We start from the raw sequence: 15,232 nt of genomic DNA, 5'->3' as shown, positions 1-15,232 counted from the left end.
TCTTTGGCGCCTTCCTGCTCACACACACATTCACATTAGTATATGAAACCAGAAAGAATGATATAGTATTTACACTGCACCAGTATGTCGACTATAAAATACCCCGTACCTATATTTTTGTATTATGGTGTTTATGTTGCCTACTTAAAAGGCGAGAGCAAGGAAGTCGCAAATTATTTATTTGTTATTTTTTTCCAATTATAAATTTGTGCAGCTAGAACACGCGCCCTATATACCCTTGATATTTCACGAGTAGGGGGTACAATAAATCTCCCACCGGCTTTTCTTGTGGTGGCCAACGACGTCGACTGCGCTGCCGGTGCCTCTGCATTGGCATTTAGGCATTTATGCCAACGGCAGTCGAACAGCCGCTTCAGATTCTCGTCATCGCTCGTGGAAGGCACATCGCAAACGCCGCTCTCGTTCTCGAATTTAGTGTGAAAGCTGAGCCACCCACCGCCCGCCGGAAAATTCTCGCGAGTGTCCCGAAAAATCGAGTTTACCCCCCCAAAAAATATATCAAATAAAATCCTAACAAAATGAGCAGTAAGTTGGGTCACAACCAAATCCAGAGCAAACAAAATGAAAAGCAAGAAAAGAAAAAAGAGAGTGTGTGTGTGTATGCATGGCTAAAGCTGGAAACTGAGAACTGAAAAGTCGGTAGAACAGACTGCCCTAAGTTAAAGCTCCTTTGGCGTTTCCTGCTAATCAATCAACCAACAAATCGCCATTCCTTCCATTTCGTAACACTCGCTTCAGGTTGGAGTTATGCAAAATTCGAATCGGAATCCGAATCGGATGCAAAATCAGAAGCTGAATCGAAATCATAGCGATAATCGCACTACTATAATATATATAATTATAAATCGAGCATAGAGCGCGCGCGATGGTGTGCGGCTACGACCTTTACTGACCTTCACTAGCGTACTGCTCTGCCCACGGCCCCCCGCCTCATCACCATCACCATCACCATCACCATCACCACCCCCCGTTTCGCCGCTCTCTCCCGCTCAGTTTCTCTCTATTTTGAAACACTAACGTGCAGGAAAACATTTCAAAAATGCGTACATTGCACTGGAAACCAAAACGTTGGTTGCCGTCTGGCATATTTGTTTGTTTATGAAAAGTTTGCGCACAAAATCGCTGATAACGCGAAGCTCACATAACCTTCAAGAAGAGAGTGATAGAGGGACAGAGAGAGAGAGAGAGGGAGAGGGAGAGCTTAAAGTTATGGTGATTCCGTTTTGTTGTGATTCCATTACATTGATTGCTGCGCTTTGTACCTGTCGCAATGCTGGCTGGGTGACCCGGTAATCCCACTTAGCGCCATTAGCCGCCTTATCATCCATCCGCCTTATCAGCGATGCGATTATTTCCGCATCTGCAGCCCATTGAGATTAGCGGCCCATTAAGGGATGCACTTCGCCTTGGCATTTTTCACACGCATTCGCTGACGTCCGGCGATCTTGTTTGACCATATATACCTATACCTACATACTAATAATAATTTTCACAATAATAATTTTCACAATCTATATGGGGATGTGATTCTATTTATAAGTTCGATATGTATGTATGGGTCGGAATTATGGCTGGCGACAGGCACTAACAAGTTTGCTCCGTTTCGAAAATAATATTATATTTGCTTTTCGAAAAGTTTTCCACGCCCGAGAACATTCTTTTGTGTCGCCTCGCCCACTAGTAAAGTGTGTGTGATCTCTCACATTTTTCTCTTTCCTTGGAAACGCCATTAAATCTGCACGGATTTATGCCCGCATTAATCATCAGCCTACGGCCACAGCAGCTGCCTTCAATTTTCTAGCCCGCAGGGATCTCCAGCATCTCGCGTTTCGGTCACCCATCCACACGTACACATCCAAAAACATCCATGAGTCCCATGGTGATTCAATTTTCTAAAATTGCTGCGTCGCCTGTACCGAACAGATCCAATGCATCGCCTACCAACCAGCAGACACAATCCTCATTTCATTTTACTTCGCCTCGCCGGCGCTATTTTTAGTGAACTGCTCTTTCGGATACAGCATCGGCATCCACAAGATACACACGTCGCCTGCTGAGGTTTCCCGCAGAACTCGTTCCGCGCCTTGCACTCGCCAATTTGTGCGTTGGTGTCGCCGGCGGAGGAACCACTCCCTTCCTCACATCCCATTATGCACTTTCAGCGTACAGGCCAGCATGGATAAAACGAACTCCTGCTAGTCAATAGCATATAACATATAGGATGATATTTGCTTTAAGTTACTTAAACTATCGGGGTGACCTACAATTTGTAGAGCTACCTATACATAATTTGCAAAAGAGTTATGATGAGCCAGGTTGGACTGTACTTCACTTCTTGTGCGCCGGCTGCAAATTATTGCGATGCTTTAATGGGGACCCTGACAAACGGGTTTCTGTAAGGGAAGGGATGGCTCCCTCAAGGTCTGGGCTCCCCATTCATCTAATTGGTGACCCCATTCATTGTGGTGTCTGGCGTTAATCTGATCCGGGCCTCATCACGCCTGAACGGGAATTTGTTCAGTCACTTGACCCAGACCCAAAAGCTCAACCCCCGACCTTTTCTCCCAATCACTTTGGCAGGGCGCTTTATCAGCTTTATTGTGCTACGGCCATACGCAATTGATGAAAGCGGGTAGAAGAAACCAGAGCGCAAACTCTGCTCAGCGAAGCGAGAGCTAAAGAGAGAGTGAAAGAGAGAGCATTTCTCAGAAGAGAGTTCTCTCTTCCTACACTGTCAAAAAGTTAAGGAATTTTCGCACAGTTAGCTGTCACATAAATTGCTAATTTACCTATTTTTAAGTTTTCGTGCTAAGCATATGTTTAAGTAAAATGTCGCGACGCATTCATTTTGACAATTTCAACAGTTGTTGAAATGGTATATTTAGACCGAGTGTTGTTTATTTAATTTTGTTTAAATCGCCAAATTTATGACGATTGCTGAAAATTCCTTTTCACCGTTCTGCCACATAAGTTTTATTGTTTTGTGAAATATTTTGTCATTTTTCGCACACACATCCGGTAAGTCAGAAGTTATTAAGATCCATTCTAGTTTTTGCCGAAAGTAAATGATTTCATTTTTATTTTAGGCCCAACGAATCATTTCACAAGCACACACACGCAAATAGAAAAGAACGCATCTGTGTATCTTTCACCCGCACACACACCAATGCAAATACAAGACACAGTCACACTCACACACACACACACATTAAAGAATCCGGCGGAGGATAAAGATAGTCCTGATCTCAGTCCAAATCAAGATCAAGACCGAGATCAAGTTCAGCCTAGCGAATGCATTTGATTGCCGCTGATTAGCTCGCTGTGCAGCAGTTACCATCAGAATGCGCATCCGCATCCGTAATGTGTCCACATCCGTATCTGAATGCGAGAAGGTAGTTGTTGTTATCCACCTACTTGTTGTATCCTACGCTTCACAGTTCCTTTTCAGTTCGCTTCTCTAAAACCAAACAACCAACAAAAACCAAGCCCATGTAAACAGAACTCTAATCTGACACTTAACCCGACTAAAGTTAGCACAACGAAATGTATCAAGAATATAACATATATATACACACTTGTATATATATCCATCTATCTATCTATACCGATTTGTAGCATTAATACCCGAATAATAGTGTTCTAAATTCCATTTACTTGTCAATAATCGAAATTGGAAATAAAAAATAATCGTACGTCTTATCTATCTTAACTCTAATGAATTTTTAATTACCTAAACAGCAAGTCTGCATGGTTTAATACTTTATAAAAGCAAGAATTTCTTTGAAATTCACTTGAAAATTGTGTACCATACGGATTCTGGCCTAATCTAGAAAGAACTAATTCCCCATCGAGTGAGAAATCTGCACCCAAACAAACAAACAAAAAAAATCAAACTCATAATCGCCCCATGAACGTGTATATAGATACATCTATCCTAGCCACCGCCATGAATAATTATCTACAGCTTTTGCCCAACTAAATGCCAACTACGCAAAATTCTAATTGCCCGTTTGGGCGCGCCTGAAATATGCTCTGCTCGATTTTGGCAATTCTTTATGGATTTCTTTTTTGCAATTTTATCCGCGCTAACAAAGCAAATGAATTTCGGTTGCATGTGGGCGATGCTGACGCAGTTGGAGATCTGCACACACCACTTGAACACATGTACATAGATATCTGTTCTATTTTGAATGGGGAACCCAGAGAATCGCTTGTTTATTTATAATCCATAACGTTTTTTTGCTGAATCCGAAACTAATAAATACAGCCAAATGCTGCAGTGAAACGTGCAGTGCAACAGTATCTTTTTGTGTTGTAACCCAATTTGTATGTCTGACTTTAGCCGTATCTCTGAGCCACACATCTATAGCGTTTAATTTGCAATCGTATCTCTGTATCTCGTTCCGAATAGAGTTCGCTTGGGTGACGCTGACGACAAATGACACGTACTCACTGGGTGCCTTGGTCTTGGCCCACTCCCTGAAAAGGGCCAAGACCGCCCACCAGCTGGCCGTTCTGGTCTCGCCCAACGTCTCGCAGGCGATGCGCGACCGACTGAAGGAGGTCTACAACGTGGTGCAGGAGGTCAATGTGCTCGACTCACAGGATGCCGCCAATCTGGCGCTCCTCTCCCGCCCCGAACTGGGCGTGACCTTCACAAAGCTCCACTGCTGGCGCCTCGTCCAGTTCGAGAAGTGCGTCTTCCTGGATGCGGATACTCTGGTAAGATATGCACAACTTGTACTGGAGGCTTACCTAATTACTTCTCCTTACATGCACCTGAAGCAAAACTCATTTATATTGTAACACGTATATTGAATGAATATTTTGAATTCCGTAGGTCCTGCAAAACTGCGACGAGCTGTTCGAGCGCGAGGAACTGTCGGCTGCTCCGGATGTCAGCTGGCCGGACTGCTTCAACTCCGGCGTGTTTGTCTTCAAGCCGAGCGTGGACACCTTTGCCCAGATCACAGAGTTCGCCGTGAAGAATGGGAGCTTCGATGGCGGTGACCAGGGTCTGCTGAATCAGTTCTTTGCCGACTGGTCGACGGCGGACATCAAGAAGCATTTGCCATTTGTGTACAATGTGACGGCCTATGCCTCGTACTGTTATCTGCCCGCCTTCAAACAGTAAGTTCGCCATCTCTGTGGAATTGACCAAGCAGCTTGTAATGGCATTTGGCTTGCAGGTTCAGAGATAAGATTAAGATTTTGCATTTCGCCGGCAAATTGAAGCCATGGCTGATTCAGTTCAACTCGGAGACAAAGGTGGCCAGCGTTTCGTCGGAGTATGCCCATGCCCAGGATCTGATCCAGCTGTGGTGGAACATCTTCTGCGAAAATGTCATTCAGTCCCTGTCCACCGAAATGGTAAGTGCTATCTATAAAATGGATGACGCACATCTTGGAGATTTCCAGCGTTACTTGGCCCCAACAATCTTATGTCTTCCCTTGTTTTTGAACGCCATACTGAAGCTAACCCAAGATTTTTACTGTTTAACCCAATGTATTTGCTCCAATCCTCAAAAACAAAACCCCTGCTTCGTTTTCTAACCCGCTAATCGCAAGCAAACGCCAGGATATGTTGCTAGTGATCGACCCGAGGGAGAAATGGCCCAAGGGTCCACTTCAGAGGTAAGCAGATCTTCAATTGCCGAACCATATCGCACCAGATCTGTAGATACCTTGAGCACACCCCTGTGTAAATATCTTAATTATAACTCAAATATTTATTTATTTATCTATCAATTCATCCATCTTTCTGTGCGCCAAGTAAATAACCCAAGCAAACAAACTCAGTTTCGATCTATTTGCCATTTATTTCTTGCCGATAGCTGGCCTCGATATCGTTTCATTTCCCGCCTCTTTTCTATCTACTCGGTTTGAATACTTTGTTTTCGTTTTTTTTTGTATTGGTTTGCAATTTTCTGTTGATTTTTCCTCGATTAGCAGCCACGCCCCAGAGTAACCCATTTTTCTTTTCTCTTTTTTCTACATTTGCTTTTACTTTTTTGGCCCCAACTTATTTATTCTGTATTTTTTTTGTAATATTTGTCCAACTGTGTGTGTCTCGTGTGTGTGTGTGTGTACTCGTCTTAGTGTTCACTTTCTTTATGTTTTTTTCCCTTTCTAATTTGCATCGATTTGGCCAAGAGCCAGGAAAATGTTTCGGCTTACGCCATCGATAGATGGAAATGATTCAAATCAAGATGGTCGGTTGCGGGTGATGCCAAAAAATTCAACTGAATCATTAGATATATCCCATAACACAAACACACACACACACACACACGCTAGCACGCATTCGTGGGGGATCTCCTTTTGGTACACACAAAGAAATTTGTATATATTATTGATCAATAATGTTGAAGCAAGATTATTGATTATTATCTTGTTCTAAATTCAGCAAAGAAAAACTAAAAAGAAAATAATTTGTTGAATATTATTATTAAATTATTACATTTTTTCTGTGTGTACTTTTCACTTCTGCCCTTGTTATGTTCGTGCCGTTGGGTTTTTTATTTTTGCAAATTTATTTACTTTTCATTTACTCTTTATTTTCCAACTCTTGCTCTCCTATGTTGCGCATTCTGTAAATTATACTTTGCCATAAATAATACGTGGACTGCCGTATCGCATATAACTCGCGCATATAACTCTGTATATCTAACATTGTCTCAGTGCCTTTGCCTAAATATAATACGCACGCAAAGCGAATTCGCGGCGGATGAGCTGCATCAGCGGCAGCAGCATGAGTTCTACCAGCAGCAGCAGCTGCACCACAATCTGTTGCATGTGCGCCAGTTCCGCGATCCTTGGGCAGATTACTATGAGAATCTGGAGAAGGAGCTGCAGGAGCAGGAGCAACAGCGGCATCAGCAGCATCAGCAGCAGCAGCAGCACCACAATCCCAGCCAGAATCACAGCCAGGACAATGGGAATGCGGATGCAGCTGCGATTGCGAATGAGATTGAAAATGAGAATGATAGCACGATTGCAAATGCAAATGCAAGCGCGAATGCCACTAAATGGCATCATGACGATGCATGCCACCCACCTCCGCCGACGAGTCCTTCGCCCCAAACCCAAAATCAAGCCCACAATGCCAATGCCACTGCCAATGCCGAAGACTTTTCATCCGTAGATGTGAATAGCAATGAGCTAAACGTTTCACAGCCACCTGAACACGCCTTCTCCTCCTCCGACACAGCCACGCCCACGCCCACTGCCACTGCCACGCCCTCGCAAACGCCCACGCCCACGCCCTCGCCTCATCATTCCGTGCATAGTCAGACAGTAGAAAAAGCGACAAACCACCAACAAGAACATGAAGTTGCAGCCACAACGCCGCCTGAGGTAAAGGCAATCAATCAAAACCTGGCCTGAGAACTACACAGAAAAAAGTCCTGCTACTGTTAGATGGGTTTTCAATCCAACACAGCCTGAAGCAAAACAAAAAAAAATAGCAATTTGTATTATTATATGGCTTTCATCGCAACTCATGCAAAATGAAATATCTGAATATTTCACGAGCAGAGTGACATTTTTTCTGTGTAGGAATCCCGATTCCCAACCAAACAAACCAACAGCATTGGATAACGGTGTGCAAGTGTAAAAGTGCTAGTGCAAGTGATAGTGATAATGTAATGTCCTGGTTTTCGTCTAGTCACTGTTTTGCATACGAATTGTCATTGTCGTCTTCATTGTCCTGCGGTCATCGTTCATTGTTCATGGTCCCTGGTCCTTGGTACTTGGTTCATGGTTCATGGTTCACGGTTCAGCGTTGTGTTTGTGGCCTGGATAAGGGCATTTGTTGATTTATTATTAGTTGGCCTGGCACCTGGTCAAGCAGTAATGTAGATGGAACATGGGGAGCTCGCTCCCCATTCGGCCCACAGCATAATCATCATCTTGGAAACCAAGCGCAGCAAAAGCAGGCACTCCATCCTCGTGTTGCATGCCCATTGTATAGCCACCTGCATCTCCATTCAGCCCACTTTCACATAGTAATCTGCCAGAGAGTTGCAGGGACACGCATTGCAAACGCAAGCAGCCGGAGCTCAACGCGTCGTATACTTGATTTATGCCTCGAGTTGCACTCTGTTGTCACATTAATCATACGCCCTGTGCACCGTAACTAACATCTCAATGTTGTCAACCGCTCGTCTGCGTTCTAGTACTAGTTTAGTCCGTAGTGCATGAAATGTCCTAAAACACCCAACTACATATGTATATTCTCCCCTTCGCCGCCCCAACGCAACCAAGCACCGAATCAATTTAATTAACATACTTTCAGGCGGGTCTGGCTGGTGCCCTGTCACAGCTCCGCATCGGTCAGCAGCGCACTCCCGAACAGGAGGCCTACGAGAACCAGATGCGCCGCCAGTGCTGGGAGTCCGGACAGATCGACTACTCCGGCGCCGATTCGTTCGAGAACATATGGAAGAAGATATCGCAGACGCTGGAGCGGAAGACCGAGAAGGAGTCGGAAGAAACTGGTAGCTCATAGACACAAGACCGAAACTTAACAGAACAAACAAATGCAAATCGTTCGTTATTCGTCGTTTTGTTGCCATTTTTTCTTGTACACGCACACATGTACACACTCCACCACTGCGGCCCCACTGCTCCCCTTCTCCTAAAACGAAAGCCCCACACACAGACCAGAGCCAAACACGCACACAATCGTATTTCCAACCCAACTCCCCTTGGGAGGCAGGCGCATTGTTGCCAATGTCAAGGCGCACCCGGTCTAATTGAATTTTAAGGTTTGGCCAAAAAAATGTTGTCGAAACGAATTCTTCAGAGTGTCATAAATGCAATTTTTATTTGCCTCCCCTTACACCCACGCACACACACACACACGCATCTTGCTGAAAAGAATGAGCGGGAAAGCAGAGAATTTTAATTAAGTTTTCAAATTAAACTTTTTGCACTTCTGCTACTGCTGCTGCTCTCGACATACGTGCTGTGATGCGATGTGTATGTGGGCGACACACTTGGCACAGTTGCCCCAATCGCCTGCCCCAAAGCCCCCTGCCCTCCCCTCCGCGTCCCTAGAACAAAATCGAGAAAAAATGAGCACACTTGGCCCGGCCACAAAGTTTTACACTTCATTGTATTTTAATTGAAATTTTTGTACTTTCACCCTCCCGTGTGCTTACCGATTTATGCGATGACTTTCCAGCTCATCTGCATCAAAACTCATTGTGGCATAAAGGCCGTTTCCTGTCCTTGCCTCCCCTTTCCCTGCCTTTTCCCCCCCTCTCCCAACACATATGTACATATGTTTTTCCAATGAATAAAATGCTAACAATGAGTGTATACAATAACTCTAGAAAAGATAAACGAAAACCATTTAAAATAAAGTAAAAATCAAAACTGAAATTGTAGCCCACATTTTGTGGCTATTGTGTATCTGTATGTGTGTGTGTGTGTGTGAGAGTGTGTGCGAAGTGCCCAGCCCCCCTTTTGCCCACATTTCGGATCGAATTCGAGCTGAGCGTCAAATGTTTGTTTCAAGTGTTTTGGCAGCCTAACTTTTCTATCTAAATACGTATATATACCATTTATGTTATAATTTACATTTTGCAAATATTGTCGTAATATTTATTCGAGAACAACAACAAAGAAACCCCAAACAACACAAACAACAATTTTCAATTTACGAAACTCTGTTTTCCAATATGCATTTTTATTTTAGCAGTTAAGTTACGTTACGTTCTTTTATCACTTTTTGTCGCCCTTTCAGTTGTGTACTTTTAAGCCATCCTAGCCATGGAAAGCATGGGTCTAAGTTCGAGGTCTTAGAACCATCACATAGCCATAAGAGCCAGCACCATTCACCCATTGCATCTTAGCCATCAGTCAGTCATCACCAGCATCAATAGCATCACAGCATCACAGCATCGTAGACGATGTAGCTGAATCGAATTAAAACTGCTGTCTCGTTACCCCTAACCACATTTGCAGATAATGATAACGATAGTGACCCCGCTAACCCACTAAGCTCAGCTCAGTTGCTAAACGAAGCCGCCAGCATGCTGCTGAATCCGCCCAAGAAATCCCCATCTTCAAAGGCGATGAAAGCGAATGGGGCGGATGGGGCGAATGGGAGTGGATCCAATCTCGACCAGTCTCATCTCACCTCCCCAGCAACTAACAAACAGCCTGCGAATGCATCACCTTCCTCCACCGCCTCCTTGAAACAGAATCCACAGAAGAGACAGGAGCGACCGCATCTCCAACCGGAACCGGAAACGGAACTGGAAGCGAGACCACAACCACAGCCGCAGCCGCAGCCAACACAGCAGCACATCAGGATGCAGCCAGGCGGAGGAAATGACGGCGTATCCAAGGGCGGCAAACAGCGGTCCGCCCGCAAGTTCAAATAGCAATTACTGAAGCTGCTGATGCACTACAGCTGCCTGCCACACCTGGCGTGCCGCTGCAAGTCGCAGTACCGGCGGCTGGAACCCAATCTGGATACCGAACCCCAACCCGTCCACGTCTAACCCGACGATTGATAGACAGATCCGAGAAAGTACAAAGCGTAGGCCACGATAAATGCTGTACAAATTGCTTGCTAAGTGGCTCTTAGACGAAGTCTCCCAAGTAAACAAAATCGCACTAAATGTAAAGTCAAATTTAACTTTTCAGGACACCAAAGATTAATATAGGCGTTTTTTTTATTAAGTTTTGTATTTAAAGCAGAATGCTTCAAATTAGGCTGGCATTTGAATTGCCATTGAATTTTAAATCGCTTTGAATGCTTGAAATTTGGTGCTTAAAAAGAAACCTAATGTAAAGTGCATAGTAAGTGAAATTTCTGGAAGCGATACTGATGACGACTTTATGGAGAACGTCTAAGGGTCCCTTGGTTTACCCAAATACCACGCTGCCTTACAAAGGAAACCATGCAATATCCTAGACTTAGTGTATAGTGTAAGACAAGAGCTAATACTAGATGTAAGTCGCAAGTGCTTTGGATAACCCTAGATGCAAACACACACTCAGGAGCTTGGGATGATACCGCCCTTATACCATACCATATACTATACACACATGCGTCCACACACCACAGAGCTACTGACCTCCGCGGACATCGAAGATGGTAAGGTGGAGTTCGACAAGGCCACGGGAGCCAGCACCACGTACAAGTTGATCGAGGGTGGCTACGAGGTGATCACCACCTCCCCCCAGCCCAATGGAACCGTCAAGACCCAGGTGCGAACCTTCTGGGACCCCAAGCCCGTTAGCGAGGAGGATCTGAAGAAGGAGCAGCAGAACAAGAAGTTGGTCCAGAAGCGCCTGGGCAAGGAGATCCGCATCGATGAGCGCACCACCATGCTGACCCGCGCCATCGAGGGTGGCTACGAGGAGGTGTACACCACCATCAACGAGGATGGAACTCGCAGCACTCGCACCAAGACCTTCTACGACTCCGTTCCTACGGAGGTGGATGAGAACACGGCCGCCAAGCTGAACAAGAACAAGCAAAAAGTGACCAGGAAGTCGTCGGTGGACTCCACCGATTCCACGGAATCCTCCCGTCGCATCGTCCAGAAGCAGCAGAAGAACGTCGTGCAGAACTATGGTGAGCAGACCAACTCCACCACCACATCGGAGCGCAGGGTGTCGGTGACACAGAACATCGAGATCACCGAGAACAATCGCACCGTGCGCAAGAACTCGCTGCAGGAGCAGAACGTCAAGGCCATCACTTCCACCTCGAACACCTCGACCAGCGACAAGAAGCAGAAGAAGAAGCCGAAGTCTTCGGCCCCACCACCACCCGCCGACTTCTTCCAGAACGATACCACCTCTGTGGCCTCCAAGCGTGTGCCCGGCGGAGTGGAGTACACCTATTCCACGCAGCTGGATTCCGGCAAGACCATCACCACCTCGAAGACTGTCTACGAGGAGGAGGAGGTGGAGCTGACCGAGGAGGAGATCCGCCAGTACAAGAAGACCCTGAAGGATGCCGAGAAGCACAAGAACGTGTCCACCACCAAGAAGCTGAAGTCCGAGTCGGGCACCAAGAAGATTGTTCCGTCCGAAAATCCCGGAGATGTGACCACCGTGGAGACCATCAAGATCGAAGGTGGCACCGAGTACCACTACACCACCGTGACATCCGAGGGCATCGTGAAGAAGGCCGTGAAAACTGTCTACGATCCAGTGCCCAGCCAGAAGTCCAATCCCGATGACACCGACGAGGAGGAGATCATCGAGGAGTACGAGGAGGAGATCATCGAGCCCGGCGAGAAGAATGTGAAGACTATCGAGACCATCAAGCAGTTGCCCAGCAAGTTCGAGGGTGAGGATAAGGCAACCAACCTCATCCGTAACTAAGTTATATTAACCATTGTTATTTCCTTCGCAGAGGAAGTGACCATCACCCATGAGAGGAAGGAGAAGAAGGTAAAGAAGTCCATGGTCATAAGCCAGTAGAGATCGCCGCTTGCCCACACCGAAACACACTCAAACACACACGACACTCACACAACACAAGGCACAACAAATCACACACAAAAACAAGCTTATGAAATGGCCAGAAGACAGAAGAAAGGCCCTGCGAAGATCCCAAGCTAATTCTCCTGACCTATTTCAGCATCCAGTTCAGTTAGTTGCGGGCGGTCTTTGCACGCTACTCGTTAGCTTTGTTATCAATTACCAGCTGTCTAGTGCCCTAGAAATGTATTACGAAATTATCCAAAATTTATTACAAGAAACTATCTAACATAATTGTAGCCTCTTTTGTTAACAAAAATAAAACTCAAGTTTTGGTTCTAATTCTTCTTGGCCTTCTTCGTCGGTGTGCTCTTTGGCTTGGAGCTCCTGCGGCAGATCAGGATTAGAGCCACGATTGGCAGGAGAACCACAGCGATAGCTAGACCCACAATGTCCAGAAGGTAGAACTGGTACCAGGGCAGCTGCACGCCAGCGGCCACCAGATGTGGAGCACCTCGGTGCTCGATCACATAGTTGATCCAGTACATGGCCGTATCCATAGCTCCAAGTGGGCGATCGCGGAATATCCGGGAGGCCTTCCTAATGTTATTCCTGTACTTTGGGTTCTCAATCAGTTGCAGCAGCAGACCTCGCAACTCTTCCACCGTGACTTTCCGGTAATCCAGTCCCAGCGCATATTCTGCCTTCTTACCGTGGTTAATGTTCTGGTGCTGATCGCAGTAGACGGGCATTCCCAATATGGGTACACTATTGTACACTGCCTCCTGGGTGCCGAAGAGGCCTCCATGGGCAATGAAAACCTTGACATTGGGATGCGCCAGGATGTCGCCCTGAGGCAACCAACTTTGCACCTTCACGTTTTCAGGTAGATTGGGCAGGGTCTCATCCTCGAACTTCCAGAGAACGCGCTGCTTCAGACTGCCAAAGACTTCCAGGAATATCTTTAGCTTTTCAGGCGGCAAATCGGCACTTCTCACCTGCGAGCCTATGCGGCAATAGATAGAGTCATTAGTTTTTAGATTCAACTTTCAATTTAGGGATGAGGCACTAACCCAAGCTGAAGTAAATGGCTCCATGTGTGGCTCCGTCCAGGAATTTTTGCAGATGCTCCGGCAGCGCCTTCGGGGGTTGAATGTGCAAGCCGCCCACTGGGATCATATTATATGCCATTGGTCTCGAAGAAGCCAGTGGCACGTAGGTGTTCAACAGAATGGCAGAGATATTGCGCTCAAGTTCCTTGACTGTGGGCACTCTGTCGAGGAGTTTGGAGAAGTGCTTCTTCAAGACGGCATCTTGCCCGGGGTAGTAGGAGAACTCTCTGATGAGATCCTCGGCTGCACTGATGGCCACATTTCCGATGCGTTCCCACAACGACATGCGGTCCGTGTAGGGCATAAAGGCATGTGGTACATATGACCAAGGGGACACTATTCCAAACATCTGACTGAAGTAGTTAGCATTGCCAAAAGTCGAAACAGTTATGATGGGGATCTGGTACAAGTGTCCCAGGATGAGGGCACCCTCGTTGAAGAACTGCTCCGCCAGCAGCAGATCGTATTTGCCAACCTTGTTCTGTTCATTGATTACGGCCTGAACCTCCGGTTGCTCGAATGCAAACTCCGTGCTGTGGATACCCATCACATTGACCAATCGGAGGAATGCAAAACTTGGCAGATCAGTCATTTCCAAAACGGTGTTTTTATTGGACAACTCCTTAACTATAAGACAGTGATGATGATGATATATAGGAATTTATATGGTAACAATACTTACGTTCGGGCCAAAAATCGTATTGAGGAATCAGTATTTCCCTATAGTTTGGTCCGAGGTTTTCCTTGGACAAGGAAAACGGAGTGATGAAGGTAACTTCATGTTCTTGCTTCACCAGTTCGCGTATGATGGCATTGGTCATCATGAAGTGACTCTTCCCAGGAAAAAAGAAGGCTGCCAGGATGCGGGAGCCAGTACCCAACTCCAGTTGCTGAAGAGCAACCAGACTCAGGAGAAAAATACGCAGAGCACTTCTTGAACACTGTAAAATACAAGAGTTTTCATATAAGTTTTTCACATAAATTGAAGCTAGAAGGTTATATGAAATCATACAGTCCTTCATTTGACTCTGAAATCTGAAATAGTATAAGCTGATAACAAGTTAATTTAGTTCCATACTCGGAATTCTTGTCTTTTAACCTTTCAAAGCATTTTGGCCGACTTAACTATTTAATTTAATTTATACAGAAACGAGAGCTTCACAAGCTTTCTGTTGTTCGCCTAATTTATTCACAAAATATCAACAAACCATTTTGATTTCGCCTGCTTTCCTACGGCGGAAGCAATCAGCAACCGACTCAGTGGACCGCTTTCAAACGACTGCGAATGGGTTCAAATAGATAGTTTCGTTCGAGTCTCTCAATAGTCTCGGCCTTATATGTAACATAGGTGTGTTTATATAGAACCTAGAGTACGGCAAAAGTATTATTCTGCGTGAGATTCGTGCGGAAGAACGGGAAAGCTATATATGTGAAGAAGAGGCATTTCGTCAGCGTGTTCTACAAAATATGCTTCATCATCGTGAAATCGTTAGATTGCCTACTGATAATAGAATGCTATTCTTTTAAAAGATGATAAACGTTATAAGCTTTAGATAATCAGTATCCTGTTTATCTAGTTATGGTTTGCAATCTTTATCCATATCATACGCTTTAGTGAGTGTCTCGACTATCAGTTACCCATTACT

At 45.5% G+C, this 15,232-nt stretch overlaps 3 protein-coding genes across 9 annotated transcripts; 2 read left to right on the top strand and 1 right to left on the bottom strand.

Moving 5' to 3' along the window:
- Nucleotides 1–371: 371 nt before the first annotated feature.
- On the top strand, nucleotides 372–10,428 carry LOC6547671 (glycogenin-1). Of its 6 annotated transcripts, XM_015156739.2 has the most exons (8): nucleotides 2,500–3,413; nucleotides 4,433–4,743; nucleotides 4,862–5,151; nucleotides 5,211–5,391; nucleotides 5,590–5,655; nucleotides 6,703–7,377; nucleotides 8,318–8,519; nucleotides 9,994–10,428. In XM_015156739.2, the coding sequence occupies exons 1-8, from the start codon at nucleotides 3,404–3,406 to the stop codon at nucleotides 10,413–10,415; spliced, it is 2,157 nt and encodes a 718-aa protein (XP_015012225.1). In that variant the 5' UTR covers nucleotides 2,500–3,403; the 3' UTR covers nucleotides 10,416–10,428. The 6 variants fall into 6 exon arrangements, with proteins under 6 accessions (XP_026837171.1, XP_026837173.1, XP_015012222.1 ...); XM_026981370.1 differs by lacking the exons at nucleotides 2,500–3,413; nucleotides 5,590–5,655; nucleotides 9,994–10,428 and adding an exon at nucleotides 372–546 and having other exon boundaries at nucleotides 8,318–9,671; XM_026981372.1 differs by lacking the exons at nucleotides 2,500–3,413; nucleotides 6,703–7,377; nucleotides 9,994–10,428 and adding an exon at nucleotides 372–546 and having other exon boundaries at nucleotides 8,318–9,671.
- On the top strand, nucleotides 372–12,819 carry LOC6547672 (FK506-binding protein 5). 2 transcript variants are annotated; one of them, XM_015156741.2, is made up of 3 exons: nucleotides 372–546; nucleotides 11,105–12,340; nucleotides 12,407–12,819. In XM_015156741.2, exons 1-3 carry the CDS (start codon nucleotides 540–542, stop codon nucleotides 12,472–12,474), a joined length of 1,311 nt encoding a protein of 436 aa, XP_015012227.1. In that variant the 5' UTR covers nucleotides 372–539; the 3' UTR covers nucleotides 12,475–12,819. The 2 variants fall into 2 exon arrangements, with proteins under 2 accessions (XP_015012227.1, XP_001975027.2); XM_001974991.3 differs by lacking the exon at nucleotides 372–546 and having other exon boundaries at nucleotides 10,772–12,340.
- Nucleotides 12,724–15,022, bottom strand: LOC6547673 (UDP-glucuronosyltransferase 2C1). The gene is made up of 4 exons (XM_026981373.1): nucleotides 14,795–15,022; nucleotides 14,269–14,527; nucleotides 13,548–14,213; nucleotides 12,724–13,480 (listed from the first exon to the last, which is right to left on the bottom strand). The coding sequence occupies exons 1-4, from the start codon at nucleotides 14,795–14,797 to the stop codon at nucleotides 12,813–12,815; spliced, it is 1,596 nt and encodes a 531-aa protein (XP_026837174.1). The 5' UTR covers nucleotides 14,798–15,022; the 3' UTR covers nucleotides 12,724–12,812.
- Between the last annotated feature and the right edge of the window lie 210 nt (nucleotides 15,023–15,232).

This window comes from Drosophila erecta, unplaced genomic scaffold (assembly GCF_003286155.1).
Source record: "Drosophila erecta strain 14021-0224.00,06,07 unplaced genomic scaffold, DereRS2 tig00000092-arrow-pilon, whole genome shotgun sequence".
Lineage (NCBI taxonomy): Eukaryota > Metazoa > Arthropoda > Insecta > Diptera > Drosophilidae > Drosophila > Drosophila erecta.
Note: the sequence above shows the minus strand (reverse complement) of the source record. Positions and strands in the feature narration are given on the sequence as shown.